This window comes from Bombus terrestris, chromosome 7 (genome assembly GCF_910591885.1).
Source record: "Bombus terrestris chromosome 7, iyBomTerr1.2, whole genome shotgun sequence".
Classification (NCBI taxonomy): Eukaryota; Metazoa; Arthropoda; class Insecta; order Hymenoptera; family Apidae; genus Bombus; species Bombus terrestris.
In genome coordinates, this window is record NC_063275.1 from 2,031,399 (window position 1) to 2,057,566 (window position 26,168).

The 26,168-nt window shown below is 40.1% G+C and overlaps 3 protein-coding genes across 15 annotated transcripts in view; 1 reads left to right on the forward strand and 2 right to left on the reverse strand.

Annotated features, from left to right (window-relative positions):
- Window positions 1-15,357, reverse strand: part of LOC100651283 (disco-interacting protein 2) — a 42,447-nt gene extending 27,090 nt beyond the window's left edge. For 4 of the 10 annotated variants that reach the window (XM_020864045.2, XM_048407320.1, XM_048407319.1 and 1 more), the window contains exons 1-2: window positions 1,316-3,631; window positions 78-934 (exon numbers count right to left, since the gene is read on the reverse strand). In XM_020864045.2, the coding sequence (XP_020719704.2) occupies window positions 78-934; window positions 1,316-2,130 (1,672 nt within the window). In that variant the 5' untranslated portion in view covers window positions 2,131-3,631. Of the gene's footprint in view, window positions 1-77; window positions 935-1,315; window positions 3,632-13,575; window positions 13,632-15,063 lie in introns of those variants that run through there. The other 6 variants (XM_012309741.3, XM_012309739.3, XM_020864042.2 and 3 more) reach the window with 5 other exon arrangements.
- LOC100651404 (ATP-dependent DNA helicase Q4) lies at window positions 10,920-22,437 on the forward strand. 3 transcript variants are annotated; one of them, XM_048407325.1, is made up of 9 exons: window positions 10,920-12,209; window positions 16,595-18,868; window positions 18,938-19,049; window positions 19,118-19,920; window positions 20,004-20,291; window positions 20,356-20,691; window positions 20,767-20,926; window positions 21,044-21,363; window positions 21,471-22,437. In XM_048407325.1, the coding sequence occupies exons 1-9, from the start codon at window positions 12,111-12,113 to the stop codon at window positions 21,699-21,701; spliced, it is 4,623 nt and encodes a 1,540-aa protein (XP_048263282.1). In that variant the 5' UTR covers window positions 10,920-12,110; the 3' UTR covers window positions 21,702-22,437. The 3 variants fall into 3 exon arrangements, with proteins under 3 accessions (XP_048263282.1, XP_048263283.1, XP_048263281.1); XM_048407326.1 differs by lacking the exon at window positions 10,920-12,209 and adding an exon at window positions 12,232-13,654; XM_048407324.1 differs by lacking the exon at window positions 10,920-12,209 and adding an exon at window positions 15,500-16,195.
- Window positions 21,904-26,099, reverse strand: LOC100651524. 2 transcript variants are annotated; one of them, XM_020863567.2, is made up of 4 exons: window positions 25,888-26,099; window positions 24,346-24,425; window positions 23,018-23,367; window positions 21,904-22,801 (listed from the first exon to the last, which is right to left on the reverse strand). In XM_020863567.2, exons 3-4 carry the CDS (start codon window positions 23,183-23,185, stop codon window positions 22,412-22,414), a joined length of 558 nt encoding a protein of 185 aa, XP_020719226.1. In that variant the 5' UTR covers window positions 23,186-23,367; window positions 24,346-24,425; window positions 25,888-26,099; the 3' UTR covers window positions 21,904-22,411. The 2 variants fall into 2 exon arrangements, with proteins under 2 accessions (XP_020719226.1, XP_012165134.1); XM_012309744.2 differs by lacking the exon at window positions 24,346-24,425 and having other exon boundaries at window positions 25,888-26,098.
- Window positions 26,100-26,168: the final 69 nt, after the last annotated feature.

A 26,168-nucleotide genomic window follows, 5' to 3' on the forward strand; every position in this document is an offset into this window, starting at 1 on the left:
ATTATGCGGTGTAAGCTTTAAAGCGAATGTCCTAGGAATATCGATGACGTAGAAAATGGTCGCTAGTGGAGCCTTACTGGGTCTTTTCCTCAAGGACGAGCACTTTCGCACGAGAAAGACTGGCTGCCCGGAAGCTTTTCGAAGCTGAGACTTTCGCCTGAGTGGCCTTCTTCTGAGTCCAGATCTTTGCCTCTTCAGGTATTGCTGCCTATGCATCGCGTGAGAGCTTTTCCTGCGCTCAAGACCAACACGATCGGACTCGTCCTCAGTTTCGCTGTCGGTAGACGAGAGACATCTGTAGTCGGCCCTCGTCCTCTCTTTGCCGATTAGGTTGCTCGAACCTTTCGACAGGAAGCTGAGAAACTGGTTGCTGGCGAAATAGTTGGAAGTTAAGGGTCGCCATGTGGTTCTTCGCGCGAGGACGCCGCTGGTTCGTAGCTCCTCGGAGAACAGTTTGTCTTCGTTGAAATCGCTGATCTTTGGTGCCCGACAAGCCGACGATGAGGAGGATGTTGCTGAGAAGGAACCCAACGAGGACGAGACCAACGAGTTCAAGCCTCCCTCTCGTCTATCGTTAAAGTCCCCTGAAAGCAACAGCTTCAGATCGTCGAACTGATCGTCCGACAGATTCGACGAACAGTCGTCGATTCTTTCGATCACGGGAATCTCGGTCTCAGGGAAGTATCTGATCTCGCGCCACACTCGTCTCTGACGTCTCGAGCGCCGCCTTTCCGGTGGTACAAACCACACGGGGCTGTTCGATCGCACCGGCTGAACCTGAAGCTGAGACTTCTTCGTCCTCTGAGACGTCCGCCTTCCGCGTCGTCGAGAACTGGACCGCCTCGAGCTGTTCGTTCGTTTGAAGTAACCCTCGGCGCTCACGCTTGGCGACGGTTTGCTCGTCCTTCGGTTAAAGAAACCATTCCTCGTAGCCCTGAAGTCAGGCGATTATCGAGTTGCCGTCTACCTCGCAACCTTCGACCGATGAAATTGCCGAAAATCGCTTTGCCAGAAATGTGAAAGGTATCTCGCGTGCGTTCGTCGTAATTTCCGAGCACAAACGCGACACGGCGAAGCTCGAGATACTCGAAGCGAATTACGCGCTAGTCGAAAGCTATGTCTAGTCGTGAAGCTTTGCCGAACGATCAACGAAAATTTGTAAATACGACTCTCGGTTTACTCGGACATCCGCAACCAGGTCGTCATTTTATAGTTGAACTTTCTACGATTCGACTTTCAGGGAAAACTCTGTACTTTCACGTTTCGCAATTTCATCGTCGACGAAGGCCAATTAATAAATACGAGTGATAGTAACCCTGCACGAAAATCGGCCAACTTGGCGATCCTCAGAGAAAATCCGAACGCCGACGAGACGTCTTTGCCAGCCACGCTTTTCTCCGGAGCGGACACCGTTCTCGCTACGGTGGGTTGAGGCTTCCTCTCCTTCAGCGCGCTATCCAACGAGTGGTGTATCGACGAACCCGAGGACGAAGGGAAGGGCATCGGCACCGCGTCCCTCCATATTCGACCGAGATTGATGCTGACGCTGGGTGGTCCTTCGATCGACGGTTCCTGAACCTGCAGGATATCCTGATGACTATTCTTCTCTTGGATCGGCTCGTTGCAGACTCTGAACGGCTTCGAGGGCAACACGGGCGACGCGTCCAACTCGAGAACCTTCAGGTCCTCGGCCACGTGGTCGGCTTCGTTTTGCTTTTGAATCTTGGAAACGTTGTTTCTTGCCGGAGCGTGTTGTTGCTTGTTTTGCTTGTTCTGTTGCTGTTCGCGGTGCACCTCGTCCAGTTTCTCGCGCGAAGACGAGCTAACACCCTGTAGCCATTCGTCGTAGCTGATCGATTCGCGAGTCAACGTGTCGTCCTGTAGCTTTTTCGGTTTCTGCTCCTTTATTATGGTCTGCTTCTCGATCGGCTTCAAGTTGGACTCGATGGCAGTCGGTGCGACAGTCGGCTCCAAGTTTTTCTGAAGCTTGTTACGTCGCTTGCCCCGATCCAAATAACTTTTTCTTATCGATATCCTTTTGAAGGACTCGCTGCGCTTAAAGGACGGCTCGTTACGGTCCTTCTTGCGGCCGACGAGCCTCCTCAGGTTCTCGAAGGACAACGGCCTCATGAGTTCGGCCCTTCGTCCACTCTCCGCTCAAACAGTCGTCTTACGTTTCATCCTCCACTTTCTATTATCCTTTCGCCGTTTCCTCGGCGCGTCTGCGAGACTTCTTCTTCGAATACCGCGATCTCATGTGTACAATTGTTCGGAAATTCTCGTTCGTTAGCTATTTAACATGCCTCGTTATCCACCGCGTTGCTTCATACTTTCTCGAATCGCGTCGTCTGCCCTTGGAAAGAAAATCTAACAAAAACGAGACGATCATTCTCCGTTTACGGCCCTACCCTCTCAACGTAGTCGGTTCTTTCCGCTGTTGTTTCTCGGCGAGTTACGATCTCGTGCTGCGAGTCAAATATCCTTTGGAACGAGTGGCCGAAGGATTCCTCGCGAACGGAAGGCTCGTTTTGGTTGCAGGAGCGAACCACGCGCGTCCTCCTCGAGTCCTTACATCCTCACAGCTAGCCAGGGAGAAAGAGAGGAGAGGGGAGAGAGAGAAAGGGAAAAAGACAGAGGTTGCGAGGCTGCACTGGTTCTCCCGTTGTCTCTCTCTTTCATCTGTATCGTCGTGGTTCTTCTCCGTTTGGTCTGTGTCGGTCGCCTCGGCGAACGTGCACGCTTGCGCGTTTCTGCGATCTTAAGGTACAACTCCGAGGTCTTCCAGTCGCGAATCAGCGTGGCTTTCCTTTTTCGACCTGCCGTCCCTTCTTCCTCTTTCGCGTCTACCTTCTCTTTCACCCTTTTCGTACGAATGCCCCTCCGTTCGGTGCGGATCCTGCGGCAAAAATCGATTCGGCACTGGCGGACCGCGCGACGCCGTCAGCGAAATAACGTTAAACGGCAGCAGATTAATTCGAGTTAATTCGCGTTGCAGCGTTACCTAGCCAGCGAAACCATCTTCCTGTTACGTTCTGCCTGGAGGAAACTACGCTTCGATAGCGGTAACCGCGATTAATATCGCGAATCAACGTCCGCGCAACGTTTACGCCAAGTTATTCCACGTTTCGAAACAGTAGATTTTTCGAGCTCGGTGAATGCTAGTTGCCGAACACGCGTTCCGTTCACAGCGGTCCAACAGCCGAGATACTGTTCTCCATATATGCGCCTCGTCCGAAAGCATCTACAATCGTTGAAAACACATTGGACGATACTTTCTCCGCCCTCCGACGATTACGACACTGATTTCACCCTTTCCTTCGCTCCACGATCCCGCAGTATTTATTATTTCGTGTCGACGAGCGACGTAAGCGCGCTGCCAGACACCGATTCGCTCGTTCGGCCAATCGCGCTCTGTTCGATGTTTCTCCAAAGTCGTTACTTGGTTCGTCGAACGTCCGAAAACTTTCGAGAAATGTGATCGCGGGAGAAGAACGAAACGACGTAATATGATTCGTCGCACTGCGCGCACACACACACTCACACGTACACACGCACACTATAGTCGCGAATCGGTTTCGAGAAAGGCGATCCTTCGATCTTGTTTAGTTGGTAGATCGCACCGGCAACCGTATCACGAATTTCGTGATACGCGTATTTCGCTGGAACGGTAAATCACGGTCACGCACCGGCCTCGAAAACACGCTCGACCGACCGCTATCGCTTTTGCAAATACGGAAAGCGCGAACACGGTGATTTTTCACTTTTCCTCTCGATTTTCGCTGCAACGACGTGCACGACGCTCATTTCCTTCCCGTTTGCCGTCCTATCGAACAGCGACTCGCGTTCTTCGGCTAGTTGAGCGCAACGGCCACGTAATCAAACACCGGTAAAAATAAATTACCCGCCAGTTTCGAAAGCAACGACGCAACGAACGATAGCGTGAAAGGAGAGAGACAACTCGAAGAATCGTTATTGTTGTTGTTCGAGGAACCTTGATCCGCCAACGCGTCAGCTCTAGATCGTGATACGTATTTAGAAAGATTTAGTTCGTTCGAGCGGAGTTTTAAATAAAAGGCAGACGCCGATCCTATACAATGGCAGTGCCTGCCGGTTTGACGGTTGACAAGTGAATTTTTCTCGGTTGGCTCGTTGGTTAAAACAGTAAGATCAGCCCTACGGGATCAGAGGGAAACTTAGTCGCCTCTGTTACCGGCCAGCTGCTCGCCCACGAGAACCTATTTCACAAGCTTTCCTTCCCTCGACCAGATTCTTTTTACGACACTACGCCGCCGGCAAAAGAACCGCGACGGGTTACGGAATTCATTCTAAGCTGATAGCCTCGCTCGCCTCTGTCCTTCGATTACCCAAGGAAACGGAAAAAAATGATCTGCGAAGAAAACGAATCGACATAGAAGGCGCGTTAATCGCGACGTGTACCACCGTTCACGAACTTGTACCATCGTAACGTCCTCGAAATGTACACGCCGAAAATTTCCTAGTTTTGCGCGGCGAAACGTCTCGTTTATCGCCAGGCGGAGCGAAAACAAAAAGAAATAGAAACAACCGCGAAGCGACAGTCGGTAATAGCGATGACACGTAATGTAGAAACTCCGGCCTGCGATAATACCAATAACGACAAAGAAATAGGGGACTACGAGAGAAAAGAGATGGGAAAAAAAGTGGAACAGCGATAGTAGCGGCACTAGTAGTACAAGCAAGAGTAACAGCGTGGCGCGAGTAGAGAAGCAAGGGTAGCGGCCGGTCGTGTTCGTAAAATAATGCGTCGGAGCGTACTCGAGGCGCAGAGCGTCGCGACGCGGGTCCACCCTTATCGCGAAGGGCAGAGGAACGAGCATCGAGAACAGTCCCCCTCGTCTCGCGAGGAGAAAAACTCTCGTAGTGCGCGTAGTTGAAGTCGCGTCGAATCACTGGCATTTCGCGAGCTCTCGACGCTGCACCTCTCCCTGACTCACGAGAGAACCGCCACGGACCCGGAGAAAGAGAAAGAGAAAGAGTGAGCGCACGCGTGTGTGTGTGTGTGTGTGTGAGAGAAAGAGAGGGACCGCGCGGTGGCCCGACGGAGACAGCGACCTCTGGGAAGCGGGCCCCCTGACAGAGACGGAGAAACGGAGAACATCGAGGGGGGTAAGGAGCGGTAGTGGTGGTATGCCGTCCGTCCACTCTCGTCTGCACACAACTCTGTTCTCTTGCTTCTCTCGCAGCATCCCACTCTCCTTACCCCTTTTCTACCTCCTCTAGCGTGTTCTATCTTCTTCTTTCTCCCTTCGTTCCGAGTCTCCCGCTGCTCTCCTCCTCGCTCCTCCCCCGCGGCAAGACAATCTTTCTCTTTTTCTCTCTCCGCTGCCCCTTTCTGTCCCTTCTTTCCCTTCTTTCGTGTACGCTCGCATCGCGTGTTCCGAGCCCAAGACCACGCTGCTGCCTTTCTTTCTCATTTTCGTGTTACACGCCGATCCTGCGGTCTCGCTCGTGCCCGCAAGATTTTCTACCTCCACCCATGCGCATTTTCTTAAGGCGGACTCACAAAGATCGCGAATCGGATAGAGAATCCTCGAGCGATGCGAACGATGCAGACTCGCAAGCGGTATCGTAGATTTTTACCACAACTCGCGTACACCTTTCCACAGCGTGGAGAGGAGACCCGTGGCTCGAATGCGAACACGTCGCGATCGAACGCGTTCGATTCGTCACCGATACGTTTCGTATTTGGCCTTCCTGAAACTTGCCGCGATTGTCCGCTCTTGCGAAACGCTTCGCTATTATTAATAGCATCGAAGGGCGATTCCACGAACGCTTTTGCCGTCAACGTCAGCTACCTACGCTCCATACCACCCTTTCCTCCTCGGGTTATCCGATCTTCGCCGCCTTCATTTCCATCGAATCTTCCACGTCGATCACTGCTCGTATTATAGCTTACAACTATGCGATCCACGAATACGTTATCGAGAGCAACTTTCATTTCTTCCTTCCTTCTTTCTGATAGCCGCGCTGTTTAAAAGATACGTTGTTGTCAGCGGAAGAATATCAGGGATCAAGGATGCCGCGCCGCTTTCGAGCATGGCGTCGATAGACGTATCGTAATCCGACGTACATGTACAACATTGGATACACAGCCTATTGTAAGTTTCAATTCTAGCGCGTAGCAGGTGAGAAGGTACCGCGGAGTCGAGGTTTAACGTTAGACGCGATCATTACGCGTTCTTACTACGAAGATCGTAGAGGGGCAAGTAACCGGCGTATTTCAAGTTTCTATACATACACATGCATATATGTCTAACATCGTAACTCTGTTCTTCAGAGACTACTCTAATCTTCGCAGAAAATAATCGACGACAAACGAAATATAAAATTATGTTTGTCGTTCCTCCGAATTGAGAATTCACCTTCGATCGCCACGATTAATTAATTTACAATTTTATAAATGTGCCAGCCCTCGTTCAGGGATCATGGTCCTCGATGGGTTGATAATATTAAAAATGTACTATATAAGATGAAATTCCTTTCGTAAGAAAGTAATAAATCAATAAATGGAAAAATATTCTGTTATTGCGTATTTTTTAAAGACCAGTCATTTTTTTCTTTTCTTTTTTGCCATGTCATGATTTTGGTAGAAACTAGGTAGACTTTGGTTTGTTTCTTCTAGCGTTAAGAAAGTAATATTTATTTCTGTTGCAAGTGCCGGGGGAACTCTTGTCCCTCGATTGGAATGGAAACGTGGTCCCTGCAGAGAATGCAAGCAACGACCATGGCAGAGAACGGGCAATATCGATGTTCGTTTTACGACGAAAAAAGGTTTAAATTGACGGGTTGATTGCTCGGTACTCTCCGACCTCCCACTCTCTAGCGCTAGCAGCGGCCCTTAACTACCAAAGAACCAAGAGCATCGCCGTGCGTTCGTACTTTCCACGAATACAACTCGAAACACCCACGCTCGATCGTCCTGTGCAAGTAGCACGATCCCGACGAAATCAACGCTTCGTATAGAAAGCATGCAAGTCTTTAAATAAAACTTCGTCGCGTTTCGGCTAGCCGAAACGTTTAATCGCTGTCGCGAAAGGCGTGCCGAGAAAAAAGCAATTGAATTTATGGAATTTACGAAAGGCTGGGAAACGAGGAGACGAGTCGTGAATTTCGTGAAACGCAAACAACAGCTTCGAAGGAGCTAAAATGCGTCGTGTACGACGACGGACGAGGAAATATTAAGCGAATTACGAGAGAATCGCGTTCTCGAACAAAGTCGATAAAGATAAATTTTTATATCGTCGATGACATAGGCCGACTAAACGTCGAATCGACGATACAGAATTATACGATAATTTTCATCGAGCCAGCTATCATACGCTTATCGCCGAGATAACGGCACCCTTTAATATTGCTGTTGGAAACCAATTTTTCGCAATATTGCTCTGTTGTTTTTCACGCTTACGAGTTATCCGATTTAAATTAATTTACGCTTTGTGCCACTGCGTCTATTTCGATACGTAGAAAACAAAGAGATTTTCAATAAATGGAGATCAAATTTTCCCTATCTCGAAATCCCTAGTAGAGAAGCAACGACTTAAAAAAAAACGACTAGAGCGGCGTGCGTTCGACGCAAGAGGCCGCGAGAAACAATAAAGGCGAGTGAAGAAGAAGAGTAGAAAAATAATCGAGCAAATTCGAAACGAGATTCGGATCGATAACCGATAAAGATAATTCGAAGGCCCGGCTTAGCCGATCGATAAAGACGACACGTTGGACACGTAGCTTTCTACGATGCATCGGTATCGTCGGAAGGTGTGGAGGAGGGATATAATAGCCGATAAGCGTGTGATCTTTGGTCGTGGAGTATATGCAACGCGGCTCGGTGCAACGTGCAACTCAAGGCGACTTCAGGACGTTTACCCACGAAACCAGCGACCTTGATCTTACAAACGGTCCACGAACGAGCTGCGACAGCAGCTGCACCGACACCGATGGATGCATTCCACTAGAGTGCAGCCGCACCTGCGCCACCTAACCAGAGCTGCCGTTCTTCACTCTTGTCTTCTAACAGACAATTCGTTCTTCTTCCCGAGAGTTCCTCTTGTTTACCAATTTCGCTGACCTCTCCGTCTTTTTTCTGGTCCGCGCTCGATACCCGGCAATCTCGTTTTATGGCTTGATTAGCCTCGGGATTAAGTTATCGACAATCGTAGTCGATACGATTCTTGCTCGCGTCTTTCCACCTGAATTTTTTCTCTACAAATTGCACTTTCCTTACGGAGGCAACAACGTTCCTGCTCTCCAATTATCTGTCGTACTTTTATCAGTATTCTGTTGTAATCGTGTTTCTCATATTGCTTTACAATTTTCTCATGCTACCGTTTTAGATACGCACATATCTCGAATTCGCAGACTGGAAATAGTTAGCGCATTATTCACGGGTATTTTATCAGCGCCGCTGTTACACAGCTGACCGATAACAAGGTCCCACGCGAAACTAATTAGCCGATTAAAAGCGGCAATGTCGTAAGATTTGTTTTCATTATGTAATAAGTGAATTCCAAGCTGTACATAAATAAAGATAGCGTGTATCTCTGAGCTTCACGAGCAATAAAGAAAAACACAGTTCCTGTTCTTCCTACAAGCGTAACGTAATCTCGATAACCTTGGTGGCTTGAAAACAATATCTGCGGTAATCCTGTATACCGGTCGTATCTCGTTTGACCCTCGATTGATTTATCGAATATTCGCTCGCGAAACGCTGCTCCAACGATGCAAGACGCGCGTTCGAGATCCTCGTTATCGTGAAACGTTCGTCGGGCCACGAAATACACGAAGACGGGAAAGGGTATCGATGAATCGGCCGTAGCGAACGTTGCCGGTGAACGTTGACCGGAAGTGCGCTGACCTCGGAACTACGAATAGAGGTCGAGGAAATCGCGGCAGAGTGCGAAGTCAGGTTGAACGGGAACATAAATCCTCGTAACGACGTCGTAATCGAGAACTGACGTCAATAGAAAAATCAGAGGGGTGGCTTGATTTGCGCGTACCCTTGTCATTCGCATGAATTCCTGCCGATAGTGTGTCGACTAGTTGTAATCGAGAACCAGTCCGCACGCTCGCAGCGAATCTGACGCGAAATTGGCCTCGACTTCGACCGATACTTCGTTTCTCCGTGTCTGCGCCAGGTATCGATCCTATACGGTGTTCGGTTACGCTACGACTATGCGGTCGATCGACGTCGGAAAAACACCATCGTCTACCAGCAATTAATTCACCGATATCGAAGTTATCTGGCCGATCGAGACGATAAGATCAAAGTTAATTCGAACCGTATAAGATGGGCCGACCGGCTTCCGCGAGATAGGAAATTCCTTTTCGAGCAGGTTGCTCGGCCTCGAGAGGGCGGTGATGCCTTTAAAACGGCTTTTCTCTAGCTAGAAACTGGTTCAAGATTTTAGGCTCACGTTCGCTTTCTTAAGTGGAATTACGGTTTCCCAAGAATCTACGGCCGCGCTGGCCCTTCGCGCCGCCGGTTCGATGCCCTCTGGTTCAAGGTCATTCAAGGTCAAACGTCGGACAAATCAAACGATATCTAAAAATAATTTTACGCTCGGTAAATCGGGGGAAGCGTTGAGAAAATTTTTATCGTTCCGTGTATACCGTGCTTTGGGTTAAGATCAGACGAACATCGCGAAAAATCTTGTCGGAATAATTCGCGCAAGTAAATATTATCGTAAATTGAGAGATTTCGAAAGCATTGGCCCGCGCGTTTACGTTTCATGCAAAAATTACTAGCAAGCGACACGAAGAGAATGTGAGGAGAAGCGGCGATCTAACTTTCAGCCGAAACAACTTGGAGTAGGATTATTAGGTTACTGAACTCGCGTCGTAAAGAACTCCTAAGTAGTTTCATAATCGAGTCATAAATCCAGAAGCTGGTGGTTCCGTACGCGAAGCAACTTTCCGCCATGGTCTTCTAAAAATACAGTTCAAGTTCGATGCGAGATTAAAAATATAGACGCGAAGCAGGTCGTTCGGATTCGTCGATGAAACAACTACAAAAGTGAGCGTTCGAACGATGAAATATCGATCGGCTAGTTTAACCAAAGAGATTCCTCCTTTCCTACGCCAGTCTTTCGCTGCCAATTACACGGAACGTTAATCAGTCGTCGGGGATTCGCATTTCAAGTAATCGGTAAAAACAGTTAAACGCAATTAACCTGGCACGAGCCAACGAATTATTCATAAGGCGCGCGAACGTAACGAGGACTTAATTGCTCGTTACTCGAAAAAACTACCGGATAACCTTCCCAGATAAAAGAAAACTTTTCATTTGCGTTCGCCCGTTTTGGTCAGTTTCCGGATTCATCGGCAATCATGGTTCTATCCACAAAAGGAAGCATTAGTTGCCGGGGCATTGGGCAACCACAGGTGCAACGATCCATGAGGCTATTGAAATCACACAGATAAAGGTCCACCTTACCTTTAACCACGATAATAACATGGTTATTATGAAATTGTAGGTTAAGATCGCTTTCTATTCTATTTACCTGCGTCGAATTAGCTAACGGGTCATTTCGAACGTTACGGTCTTTTCATAGATCCGTAACTGATGCGATTGGCTCCTACTCGTATTCTACAGACTATCTGTCGTTCGAAAAGTTTCCGAATGTATCGACCAAGTATACGTATCGTCGATAATCGAAGAATCAACCGTTTTACGCTACGAGGTTATTCGTGCAATTGGCGTGTCACGAAATCACGCGTTTCCCAGTAAATGGGCATATAACTTCACTTCGTTTACGAGAAACTTTCAAGCAAGCCTATTCCGCAGTAGATTATCGAAGCCTGTAAATAATCGATGAATCGGCAAACGGGAATAACGGGTCCGTTTGTTCTAGAATTCGACGTTTGGACAACGCATTTCTGGTTATTTGCCCACGGATCTTCGGTAAATAAATCCCTATTTCCTAGTGATAAAATTTCTATCTACTATTTATGGAGCGATCGTCGGTAGAACCAGACAGAGTGTTTCGTTTAACTACAACGCGATATCCTTGTCGTTACCGATGGCATAACCGAATAAATAGAAAGGAACGATGCTTTAGCGAAACATTATACCTCTGGAAACGGTCATCGTTCAAAAGATTCTTTTTAAGAGACGATGCTCTATCGATAAGGCAGGCACTCAGCCAGGTAAACTTAAAGGGGACACCCCGTACGATCCCGTAACGCTTTAATATCATTAAAGTCTCGCGATGGCAGAAGAATACACGCGCTGACTTCTCTCGAATCATCGAAATTATCCTACGAATAACCGCTGGGAAACAATTACGGCAATTAAAGTCTAGTTTAAAGGGCTAGTATAATCGAATCGGGTATTCACGGATCGAGTGATTTTGTAAAGTTTCCGCTATATCGTTTAAGTGGAACGTTATACGTCGTTCATTACATCTATCTAAAGAGGATCCAAAGTTCCGCTAGTTGGCACAGCTGGAGAAAATCATTCGGCAATTTTGCATCATGTACGTCTGGTAGAGAAGTACGTGTTGATCACAAAACTGATTGAAATATTCCACTGACGAACGAAGCGGTGAACGAAGAAAACAATTAGCGGGAATTAGAAAGAGCGTAAGCGCGATTCGTGCATCGTTCGACCGCTAGATAACAGGTGCTGGATACGTGCCGACTAGAGCCGGCTTTAATGACTCATGCAGAAATCCTATCGTGGAATAAATGAGCCAACAACGCCTCGTTACATCATATCCATTATATTAACGCTGTCGATTACAGGCTCGATTAATTTCCCCTGAATGAATCGAGCCGTGATCAACAAACGGGCCGATCGAGATAGATCGCGCTAAACGAACAGACGCGTAGAAAAAGGAAGAAGCAAGACGGGGGAACGTTAACGCTTTAGGAAAGTCAGAAAATCAGGCGCTTGCGATTTTATTGTCAAAGAAGTTTCCATTGCGATTACGTCAATCGAGCAATTATCGGGTGAAGTAACGCCGCTCTTGGTCAAAGCGAAACAACATTCTCTAATAACGTCTCTGCTATGCTACGTATGCTACGAGTATCTACACACTGTAACAAAAAAAAAAAAAAAAAAAAAAAAGAAGACTATGAGTGGAACGTGTTTTACTGTGCTTCAAGTGGCCCCACCGTTAATTTGCATGGAATCCGACGCGTGGAAACGATCGGACATCGCGATATTATCTCTAGTACGTAGCGACAATTTTTTCTTTCACGTTAAACGCTTTCTTGCGCCGGTGTATACGTGGCCGTTAATCATAGCAGCAAGAAGTCACGCTTAACTCGAGTCTACCGACCGAGGCTGAATCGCTACCGTAAACGTTGAAATCCAACGACGCGCAGCGCATGATTCTGGAAACGGAATACCTTCTATTTAAACGATACTAATCTACCGAATACGCGAAATGAGAACACGCCTGCAAGCTCGGACGATAAACGGAACCGTGTGAATAAGCCACGAGCCGTAATTCGTTACACGCGACTGCCACCAACTTCACCGAATCCTCTCTTACAATTACATTGCTCGCCAATTTCTAATTTACGTTACGTCGCTATACATCGCGAAAAGATTTTTCCGAAATGGTCGAAAAACCACGAACAACTGCGTTTCCAAATAAAATCGATCGACTCGTGGCCGACGATTGATTCAACTTTTATATCTTACTAATCTTAAATAGACTATGGATTATCGATGACTAAGGCAGATTAAACTTCCGAAATGACCAACGCTCGCATGTCCGCGTTTTGAATCGCATACCGAGCGAATGATACGGTCAGGACTAATAGTGTCGAGGATTTCTCTCAAGACGGTCGTATAGTCGTGTTCAATTGAAATACGCACGAACGGGTAATCTGCGCAATTACCTCACATGCAAATAAAGCTTCGCGAAGATGGACGGTGACCCGTCGAGTTGACGTCACGTTGCTACACGAGGACACCGTGTTATAAATGATATTATACGCCCCTAGTCGTACGTTCCGAATATCGTCGGAATAAGATAGACAGGATTCCACGACTGAGACCGTTTTCCATCGAAAAAGTATCAACCGATGATTCTCTATAATTAATTTGTCTTTGTCGAATATAAATCATAATCCATGCCCGTATCTCGATGTCGTAAGGAAAAGTGCTCGATTGTCGTAGCTGCCAGCCAATTCCTCCACCGAATTTATCTCATACATTGGCTCTCGCAGTTGATCAATTCCTTAACACGGCGGCTTTGTTAGACTCGACACGACATCGGCCCGCGTTTCGTCAAACCCCAACACGGTACGTTGCAGCGAATTGCGCTAAAAAACTGACGCGAAATCATGCGCGTATTTGCATCCTGTATTTTTCCAACGTAAAATGGCTAAATTCACGGCGCGAGAAAGTGAACGTCCATGAGGCTATGATCCCTTTAAATCGTAAATGGGTGACCAACTCGTTTGGTAAAGGGGATGCAAAGAAGACCAGTCACAACGAACACCGCGAAATCTTTCTAACTGCGAACGCAAACAAACCGATGGCCGTAGTTGATCAAAGGGAAGCGCAAAACGGTCGAAACTTCACACCTGTAACGTCGAATCGCGCTGACACTGCCACGAGACACCCGTGCGAACCGTGATCAACTGCTTCCCGACGAATAGCCATGTAAGTAGGTATATACACACATATATATACACTCGTAACAACTTATAAAAGATATATTAAGGAGTCGTCAGTTCGTTTCGAAACATTCCGCTAGCCTGGCCTCGATCTCTAACTACCGTGTCATATTATTTATTCCTACGAAATTTCAGTCAATATCTGATTAGATTGAACGTTAACCTCTGTCGTACGAATAGAAAATCATGGATAGCGAGAGGAATCGATCGAGTACGATTTGTCACCCGTTGGATTGAGATAAATGTAGACTTTGTAGACCCGCTAATTTCTATACATCCGCGTGATGGATAACACGCTATCTTTGTCTGAAACAGTACGCTTTATTCCACGGTTTAGAACGAATAAAAAGATCATGGAAAATGTCAAAATTCGGCTAAGAGTTTTGCGAAACGAATGTTTGATTTTATACGAATGACCGAATCGTAAAAAGAGAAGCAAGAGATGGCTCATTAAGCGGCGAACACAATGACAGATAAAATGTCAAGTATTCGGGGATGACACGAGAAACCGGTCGATAGCTTGTTATGAAAGACAGAACTTTAGATACAAATAAGCTTACGGGATTGCGTTTGCTTGCCAGATGAAATAGCAGAAAAAAGACCGGACGTGCATCCTCGCAGCTTTTCTTGTAATATCACCGTTCAACGTTGTACGAGGCATCCGCTTTTATCGAGGTTGGAAACGTTTAATCGAACAAGTCGATGGACCATCGAGACATTTTTAAGATATCTAGGAATCCGGATTTTGATACGTGCGCCATGCAAAATGTCAATGACGTGTTTCCTGAATTTCTTCGAAAAGGAGGATATTCTTTTCCGATGAATTCCTCCAGGATTATTCATTTACGTTCTAATATCTTCTTTTCGCGAAAAAGAATATTCGCGATGTGGAATCCTGTTCCGTTGAAATCGACACTGAACTAGGCACGCTTCGAACGGTGTACAAACAGATTTCAGGAGATTCGTTTCAGCGTTTAGGGAGAACAGAAGTTTGGATTGTGAGCCAAAAAGTGAAAATAAATAAAAAAAAGGGGTAATGTCGGTCATCGATTGTCCAAAACGAAAACGAAAAGTAAAGGACGTTACATAGAATGAGGCGCGGTCGATAGAGATTCGAGTGTCCATCGCGATTGAAGTAGAAGACTCGCTTCGCGGAATTCCAATCGTCTTTCGATTATTAATGTTTGACAGGATTCGAGAAAAAGCGTAGCTCGAGCGGAAGATGATATTTCGAAAGGTAATGTATGTAGTTACGGGGGAGTAAAATGGCAACAGCAAGGCTATTATCGATTTTATCAACGGGGACTAGGGGATTCTTTCTCTCGTATGCACAGGGTGAGTCAGAGAAAGGGTTTGCGTAGCGGCGGCGCATCGAGAAAAGCTACGTCTACTCACCTTCGGATAACTCGAGATCCAGCTCAGCAAGTTTCTCCCGTACGTCCTCTGGGAGCTTGCCGATGTCGATGTTGAACTCGGCCATCACTAAGCCATCCGCGCCGAGATCACCAATTCTCCAGCCGTACATTCCACGACCACCGCTCGGCCATCTTGCCTTACACTGATATTACAAACTCCCGTCAGCTGGCGACACCGTTCGATTAGACACCTATCGGGAAAACAGTCGATCCGCAATTGGCGATTACCTGCGGTTTATGATAACGCGCTCATCCATTACTTATCACGAAAACACTTGATCGAGTATCGTTTATCGCATATTTTTGTTAATTTTTTGCAATAAACGTTTATAATCGGATTGTAATATTACGAACATTTTATTCGTGATGTTTTTGCTTTCCTACATATCAATCTGATTAGATCGTAAAGTATTTCACTCTGTTTATGAAAATAGAGATATTTATTAATTTTCCGAAAGAATATTAATTATTTTTTCTTTGATCGTCAAATAAAAGTTGACAGAATTAGTCAGAGATAAGTAGATTGACAGCGGGGCAGCAAGGGAAATACTCCCCTCTTTCACTCCCCGCCAAGCAATATTATGTATATATATATTATCTTATTTGTAGATGTGAAACTTTCGACCAATATGCGTGCTTATTTTTACGCGTGTATTGGTTTTACCAGAAATAACCAATCAGATCCATGTTCCTTCTTCGAGTAGTTGGTCTGATTTAAATACCTACCAGTACCATAGTCTTTTTGTCAGTCACGAATCACGAATTACCGTTATTCTCGACCAGTTGTTCGATTAAGTATCGTAACCATATTTACCTTTGTGAAATGAACGTTTTAATAAAAATGAATTAAAATGTAAACAAGTTACACCAATTACATTTGCCATGTGCTCATTTTGCGAACAATTATCTTGTTTTCGCGATATAATTTCATATTACAGAAATCGTTTAAGCTAACCTATAGTTTTATAAATAATTATAATTTTTTCAATGTTTATGAAAAAATGGAGATACTATCAGACCCAGTGTTTAAAACACAATATCAAAAATATAAAAATCGTGTCAAATTATGGGAAAGTCATTTTACCGCGAAACATGGACGTAAACCGAATAAGGTATTACACTTCATTTTTATAAATCGTGACATAAAATTAATTCAGTTACAATTATTTCCCCGTTACCAAGCTTTAATGATAATTCCTCTGTTTTATTTTGTCATCGAAATAATCGCTTTTAGTCAAAGTTTTTCAGGAATAAGGATCTTACTTTCATACATAATATCTATTTTTTTATACGATTTTACAATTTTATATGGTTTTATACGAGTTATGTGATTTTTTTCACAATTAGATTTGAGCGTTTGCCTTTATAATTTCTATTTGATGTTTCTCTGGGTACATTTATGAACATATATTATGTAGTTGCTATTGTAACAAATGTTACAAGTATTGTGAATTATAATAGAATAAAATTTTATATGATACTATGATATAAATATATTTTTATTATTATAGGATGATATTAAAGAGGCTGACATGAAAATCAAGGAATCTTATAAAATGTATTGGAAGTTAAAAACACGTGCTTTAGAAGAAACTCTTATAGATATTTCATTTTCTGATGAGGCAGAAGATAATGTTACTAAAACTATAACGTGTACATCATCTGAAGAAATTAAAGATGATAATAAACCTCTAAGGAATAAAGAGAAACAAGTTTTAGAAATTATAATTGGACAAGATAAAAAAGATTCAGAAAACATAGATGAAAATAATGGAAGAAATACAGATTTAAAAAGTATACAAAATACAGGCAAAATAGATGATGAAGATAGAAATCCAGAAGAATGTCAAAGTCAGCATACAGTTAATAGTTTGGCAGCAGAGGAAAATAAATATAAAAATGTAAAAGGTGTATGGGGTGATCATTTAAGTAAAAGTAATGAGCAAATACCCAAAAAGAAAAAAACATTACCTATAGCCAGAGTATCTTCTTTTCAACTGTCGCAAAATAAATTTACAAGTTCAAACTTTATAAAAAGGAATCCTAGAAAATCCTTGTCTGCAACAAAAGTAAAAAATAAATCTGAAAATTATAATGACGTTAGTATAAATACATTGGAAAAAAACACAAACATAGAACTAAATAGTAAAGATAATTTTGATATTAATGAAGAAACAAAGTCTATATTTGGTAAGTCTATGAAAGTAACTTACGTGGAGTCTAAGCCTGCTACTCAATCAATTGGTACAATACAACAATTAGTCGAAGGACATACTGTTAGTAGAAATTTAAATCCTGGGTGGTTAGACAGGTGTGCCAAACAAAGTAACTTGGTTTACCCAGCAGTTGATTTACAAAGACTTTCTGGAACAAGCGATTCCGGAACTGAATCACTGGACACAAGTATTCATTTATCTAAAGAAACACTTGTGTCTGAATCACAAGAAACTTTTCAGATATCGGACGAAGAAGATTTTGTTTGTAACAGTGATTCAGAAGAAAAACATAGAAACAAACGCATTAGAAATTTCAAAAAAAGATTCAGTGATCAAGAAAATCATCCTATCAAAAAAATGTGTCATGAAAATTGTACAAATGGCCTAATACCAAGTAAGACAACATTCTGTGAAGAAAAATGTAACAACTTAAATATAACTAATATAGATTTAGTTAGAAATAATAGCATAAATGATAATGTAAATATTCAGACAAATTTGTCTAATAATATTGATAAATGTAAGGACAAAATAACAGATGTACTACAGACTGTAGATACAAATACACATAATGAAGAGAATATAGAAAAATCATCTAAAGAAAAATCAGCAAGTTCTAAAATTCGAAAACAAGTTAAATGTATTTCATCTGATGATTCAGATCCTGATTTCAGTGAAAGTGATGAAAAGAAGAAAATAAGCAAGAAGAAAGTATCAAAAACAAAGAGAACAAGTACAACAAGAAAGAGTAAAGTTACCAAAGGATCAACATCGACAAATAAGATAAAACATGCACCTACAACAAGGAAGTCTTATAGAAAAAAGAAGGATATACAAGATGAAGAAGATGTTTTAGAAATGTCTAATGTAGATCTTGAAAGTACAGAAGATAAGAAAGCTGAAATATATGGAATAGAAACCTTAGAAGCTGTTCCACGTTTTGCAATGTGCAAAAGTAACCAAGGAGATCTTATTGAACAATTTGCTAAATCTATTTCCTCAAAAACTGATGATTTAAGTTTTTCTCTTGAACCTAAGGGGACAACTATGAAACTAAAGGGACAATTAACAAGTAGAGAAAAATTGGAAAAGAAAGTAGCAGATGGAAAATTAAATGAAAACTTTGTTAGGATAAATTTAAAGAAAAAAATATTTGTGCGTGGTAAAAAGAATTTTAATTTTTCAAAATATAGGAAGAATCAATGGAAAGAGAAAAAGAAAGAACTTGCATCTAGCGAGGGTAATTTAGTAGTAGCTGATTTTGTAGAAAAGAAAGGTGCATCCAGTTGTTTTAAATGCGGAAATATCGGCCATTCTTCAAGGTATTGTCCAAATACAAAAAGCGATGATTTAATTCCGTTAAATGAGATAGATGAAAGTTCGGAATTTCCAACCTTAGAAGAAGCTCAGAAAATGGCCAGTCAAAATGCAATTACAGCACATGCTAATAGAATTGACCGTTTACCGGAGAAACCATCGTACTCTCTTGAAACAGAGTCTGAATTGACAGGAAATGAAATGAAGGATAAAACTGACGATAACGATTTATGGGAACCTATTGAAGACGAAGTATGTTTCTATATTCTTAATCTTTATATAACTTCATGATAATTATTTTATATTGTATAAAATTTGTAGAATATTTTATGTGGGTATAAAATTCCCGAAGATTTGGTACAAAAGTTATTACCACCAGAAATTGGTACAGTACAGCCACTATATAAACTTAAAGAAGATCAGTCGTGCATAGGTAATTAATTTAAGATCTAATTCAATTCATTAATTAATTTTTATACTCATTACATATTATAATTACAGAAACACCATCTGAAGTTTTCAACACCTTGCGAAAATTTGGTCATGAAACATTTAGACCTGGACAAGAAAAAGCTGTAATGAGAATACTTTCTGGTCAATCGACATTGGTAACTTTATCTACTGGTTCTGGAAAATCTTTATGTTACCAGTTACCTGCATATCTTTATTCTAAATACTCCAATTGTATCACTTTAGTGATATCACCATTGGTCTCCTTAATGGATGACCAAGTAACGGGTGTACCTTCGTTTTTATCCGCAGCTTGTCTGCATACTAATCAAACGCAAAAAGTAAGAGATAATGTTATGGAAATGGTGAAACAAGGAAAAGTGAATATTTTATTAATTTCTCCAGAAGCTGTAGTAGCTGGAGAAAAATCAACTGGATTTGGTGCTTTGTTAAGGCAGCTTCCACCAATTGCTTTTGCATGTATAGACGAAGCTCATTGTATTTCACAATGGTCTCATAATTTTCGTCCATCATATCTTATGGTTTGCCGAGTTCTTAAAGAAAAATTAGGTGTCAAAACAGTATTAGCTCTTACTGCTACTGCAACAAAAGCTACTGCAGAAAGCATAGTAAGCCATTTAGATATAGAAGAAGGAATGGCGGGTGTTATCTCTGATATTCCAATACCTAGAAATCTGCTGTTTACAATTTCTAAAGATGAAAATAGAGATCAGGCTTTAATCAAATTATTATTAAGTGAAAGGTTTAAAAACTGTAGCTCAATTATTATTTATTGTACTCGTCGAGATGAATGTGTAAGAATTGCGAGTTTTCTAAGAATTGCTTTCTCACAGGTATTTTGATTGTTATTTTAATGATTTAGTACCGTTAGCAGTATCGTTAGTAATGTATTATGATACACTCTGCTTTTTAATAGGACGGAAATAATTTCGAGAAACGAAACACCAAACTATCTTTTATCGCGGAAGCATACCATGCTGGTTTATCGGCTCATCGCCGAAAAATTGTTCAGAAAGCATTTATGGGTGGACAAGTCAAGATCATTGTTGCTACTGTAGCTTTTGGTATGGGTCTTAATAAGGCAGATATTCGCGCTGTTATACATTACAACATGCCTGGCACTTTCGAAGGATATATCCAAGAAGTCGGGAGGGCTGGTCGAGATGGACTTCCAGCCCATTGTCATTTATTTTTAAATCCAATGGTACTAAAATCAAATTTACTATGTAACTGATTTGTAATCATGCAAACATTTTTCCCCGTTATAGGAAGATAAGGATAAAGTAGAATTGCGACGGCATATTTATGCAAATGGAATAGACAGGCATACAATCAGACGATTGCTTCAAAAAGTTTTTCTTCCGTGTTCATGTGCAAAATTACGTGAAAACAAAGGAGATCGTAGGTGTCCTGGTCATGAAGTTGCTATTCCGATTGACGATACAGTTGCGGCTTTAGATATTTCAGAGGAAAAGATTTCAACGCTTTTGTGTTATCTCGAATTGCATCCTAAAAGATTTATTACTGTTCTTTCATCTGTATATATCAGGGCTAGAATTTCAAGTTATAACGGTCCTCAAGCGCTAAAGCAAGCTGCTCAGACGGTTAGTATATGTAACACACATTTCCACAGAAATCTACTATACTTATCTAATAAAAGATTTTCATGAATTTTTCAGTCGCCACCACTTGCAATGGCAATAGCATTAGATTTACAAAACGGTATTTCTCATGAAAAGGATAACGTTATTGAGTTTCCGGTTGTGGATGTTGCATCTGCTATTGGTTGGGATAGTGGTGTAGTAAAAGGTCACCTTAAAAATTTAGAATGGAAAGCAGGTTTGTTTTAATCAATAAATTGTAACCCGTGTATAAAAATAACATTAAATGTTAATGCACTGTAATATTGTAATATTCTCTGTACTTCTTTAATTGATATTTTTATCTTTTCCTTAGTCAATGGAGTTCCGAAGCGATCAGCTATTTCAGTAAGATATGATAAACTTGGTTTAAGAGTAAAAGCCCCAGGAGACTTGACAGAAGTGGAATTAGATGAAGCACTAGATGCTTTAGTTAGCCGCGCTCAATCTCAAGAAACTTCATCTTTACAACAACTTGAGACAATTAGTGTTATGCTACACAAGTTTAGTGTACCATCTGTAGAAGAGTGTCTTATATTGAACGATGAAATGATTAACAAGTCTGATCAATTAAAAGACGTTATTCGCAATTACTTTGAGGGAAAAGTTCTATTAGATATCGATTTAACACAACAAGTATAAATCTTTTCATAATGTTTAACACCTATATTTTTAAATTAAGTTACATATCTTATAACAGATCTTATGAAAATTCAATATATACATAATTCGTATTTTTTCAGAATGTAATGGAAAATGAAGCGCAAGTAGCCTGCGATGTACGAAATTTGATTGTAAGTTACCGTGACAACAATTTCACTGGACGTGCAGTCGCACGAATCTTTCATGGGATACAAAGTCCAAATTACCCTGCTTATATATGGAATAAATGCCGTTTCTGGAGGGCTCATATTTCATTTGATTTCAATGCTTTATGTCAAATTGCGACAAGAGAAATTTTAGCTTTACGTTAGGATGATTATTTCCAATGATTCAAAGAAATTTTTAATGACTTTTTAAACGTTACCGTACTATAACTGCTATTCTTATAACGTTAAAAGTTACAAACATCTTATATTATTATCTCTATAGTCCCTGAATGTATGAGGCCTGAGTTATGTATTTATAAGTTCTCCTGTCTGACATTGAGAATTTTATTTTAAAAAACATAAAAGATTAAAGATTATATAACACTTTATTGTTTCCATAACAAATGACAAAATTCATATAGATCATAGTATACAAAATATTTACTCGAACGTGCCTTAAAAGAGTAACTTATTTTTTTTTATATTTATAGAATAAACTTTAAATACTTTTTAAAAGAAAAGGTAATGCGATAATTATTTCCTTCCATCATTGTTGTAATTTTAACGTGTAACAGTAATAATTATAAATTTGTATGGGTACATTATTAGTTTCAGTATATACTATACATATCTCCAATATAAAACTTTGTTCCTGCACCGTTGTTATATTTAATTTTTTGTATTTTTGTTAGTAAATTCAATTAATTTACGACAATAAAATCTAAGTGAAAAGAAATCGCAAATAAATTTGTCATCTCTTTAACATAAAGATATAATACGATATGTTCTTGTCAAGGCGGGCTGGAATGTTTTGTTTTTCGCTTTCTTTTTCTCATTTTAAGTTCTATATTCTTCAGTATTCTAAGCCAAAAATTTCACGTTACCACTCTTTTCATATAATTGCATTGTCGCAAAAACTTGTGCATTCGTATTTGCTGCATTTTTCCAACACGATTCATGCACGTTTCATTTTGGCATAGCGCGCAAAATTCAGATGATATTCCGTGAAACGGAGAACGGAAATAAACGTTGGCATCCTTTAACGTTTTATTTTTATGATGAGCCCAAATGTGCAACGACATCTCAAGGAACATTAATACAGGCAAGAACCAGCAGAAACATAGAACAGCAAGGAAGAACAAACAAACTGGGTTTACTTGACCAAACGTTGCTCCAGGAGGAACTGGCTCTAAATCCATTAGATTCTCATTTTTTTTTAAGGTGCGATCCTTAATTGACAACGTTTCCTTCACTTCTTTCGGAATCTAGAGAATTTTTATTAATTAATCTTAATTACATCCTCGGTATCATGCAAGAAATTTCTAAAATATAATTAAAAATTTCAATTTCAGGTTTTCACAATTTCCTTCGATTATTTACATAATGCATCAAATTATGTAATTTACATTCATAGACTCATTACGATTTCATAATTCTAGCATTTCAACATGTATTTTATGGTAATCATTTATAATCATTACCTGGAAGCGTATTCTTCGACTTTTAGTAGTTTCTATTCCAACTATGTTGATCTCCGGTTCTCCCGTCTCGGCATTATTTATCGAACTAACGAGTCGTCGAATCTCACAGTCGGAATCTGGAAGACTAATACTCTCACCAGTTTCTTCATCAACGTAGATTCGATCCATTTCCTCGTTAATGTTAGGATATCAAAGAATGCGCGTAAAAACGTATTCGTTGTAGTCCCGTATTTGGTGAGCAGAGTTTAATGTATTCGGATATATGCTCAGGTCCTCGAGGTCACTTCCCGGATACAAAGGTTTGCTCGATTTTTTATTCTAATGATTAGATAACTTGGTGAAAGTGTTTTCTGAAACAGATTAAATGATCCAATAGCCTGATTAAATGTTTATTATTATTTTTATTAAATAATCCAATTCGATAATAATAATGTATAATATTAATAATTAATATGTCAATTTTATTTTTATTACTACTGTCCAATGACCTTGTTAAACGACGAACAAATAAATTAACAACTTTTTAATTTTTAACGAGAAAAAAGATCACGCGAATACCTATTGAAAGTATCAACTGAAACATACATAAAATCTATTGTTCCACTCTAGTATGCTATAAACTGAATGGATTCTATCCTATTAAACTATATTGATATGTATTCACACTTCGCTACGTTTAGAAACATACAATGGTCAAATCAAATATCATCAATCAATTGAGAAGGTATGAACAGTTTTTCAAAAGATATGTAATATTTCTCAATTATTAAAAGAATTTTATTTTGTTATACTTCGAGATAATTGAAATTATGTATATATTACAAGGAATTCTATTCATAAATGTAGTACTAATTATAGATGGAACGTATGATAAATTGTAAGAACAATACCTAATTAATTGCCTTGAGCGCGCGAAGCATAAACTTTGATTCTTATCGTATCTACTGTATTTTCGAAGACATAACATCGCAATTTAATAACACTTGAACAATGAAAACTGTTTTAAAAACTATTTACTACCCTTAAGATATTACACTTATTATTAATCTCAATTTCTCATTGCATCTAAGGACTTAATTAATACGAATAAGTGCTGAATAAAATCATCATTGAGATAGTGAAGGTTAACGACAATAACACGTCACAAAGTGCACGCGAAGTTTGAAATATTACAAGTAACCTTACGGAACACTGAGTTAATCGACGTGCAACAGTTTAAAAGGTAGAATATTGCAGCGATGATAAACCATGCTTGGAATTTTTGTATAAAATCGAACAGATTATATATTTATATCATGCTATTTTTGTATGTAATAGTAATTATGTACTTGTTTAGGAAGACCAGCTATTAGAGCTGCTGTCGTCGTCCACGTCTTGAAAACATGTACTCCAAGTAAAACCGCATTTTCTACAAGAATTTGCCACAACTGTACAAAAATACTCAAGCATACAGCACATATTGCGATATATTGTATATTACACATATCATTATTATATATTATATCATTATATATATCAAATCTCAAATTTGATCTGCAATTTGTAGGTTAATTATTTTGTCATTTTATTCGAATGAAGTTTTCCAATTAGACAAAAATATCGTTATCAATTGTCTGTTATTTAAAATATTACTTTACATACAATAAAATATCATTTGCATTTTAAATACTACAACGATAACGAAAAATGTTATGATTAAAGCCAAAAAATAAAATGCCTAAAGCCGTTAAAAATCGAAGCAAACATCTTACATTTCAGTATCTCAAATTTTCGTCAAGGGCTAATCTTCAAATGTAATCTCATGCAATCGCGAATAAAGATTAGACATAGGCTTAAAGACAGGATTTTAATACATTGTATAAAGACTCTTTATAAGACTCGTATCAAATTTCTAGTTTCGTTTAATTTGCGGTAAAATTGTAAAATCTGTAATTAACTCGTAATTTGTTACGAAGTAAGGAATCATTTTATTGTCAAAGGGAAAAAAATCGTGCTTACGAACGAAAAAAACTGTTGGTAACATTGAAAGGTAACACGCAAACCTTTTAGTAACATAGGATTAAAAATACCGAGTGTTTCTTTAGAGAATATTCCAGATATAGAGTATATGGTAGCTGTACATACTAATAGCAGTTATAATTGCATAGAAATTGCCATGCTATATAGTTGGAATTTACGAACAAGTTTTAATTAAATCTTCAAAATTTACATTTAAGCATTGTATTGTTTAACAACAATATAAATTATAGAATGTTATCGTAATCCCACTTATTACTTATAACGATTTGTGAGTGATAATTGTTTCTCAATTAATATTTGTTGTTCATAATAATCTAAAAGTCGACAATATGATTTGTGGATGCTATGATACTGTTAACAACGTATTAACGAGCAAATATATTTTGAATATAAAAAAATGATCAACTGCAAATCGGACACCCAAAGAAATAAACAAAAGCAATAACATAAAAAATGTTTTAAATGTTTGATTAAATTACTAGAAGTGTGGTATTAATGGATTTGATTTATTAATGAATTCATCAAATATAAAGCGTAATAAATGTATATACAAAAACCAAATTATATGTATAGCTTTTTAGATAAATAATAAGGTATTAATTTATATGTACAATTCTATCCAAGTAAATAAAATAGTAAAAAATGTATTCTTGTAAATTACAATTACCAAGAAAAATACATTTTTATTCGCATAAAAAATTAAAAATCCAGAATGTTAAATAATATATCAACCTGAGAAACAGTAATTAAAAATAAAATAAAATTCAGTAACACATACATATATACAGGTGCTACAACGATCGTAAATATGTACATTCGTTGCTAACGTAATAGATACATAATTGACTTACGATTTTGTGAGGATCTACGTTCCGCGGAAGAAATTTTACACTTCGACATTACGTGAATTGGCACTATGTCGGAAAACAAGATTAAAATTTATGTAAAGAGGATTATACTAGCAATAAAATATAACATATTGTAACGATCACAGCACTAACGCACATACAATTCCTCACGCATCTCTGATTCAACTGAAGGTGTTCGCCATACACGATAACCTGTAACTATGTAAATTGAAGATGGCCGTGCTTACTAATCACAGAAGAATCGCTAGCATAATACACATATA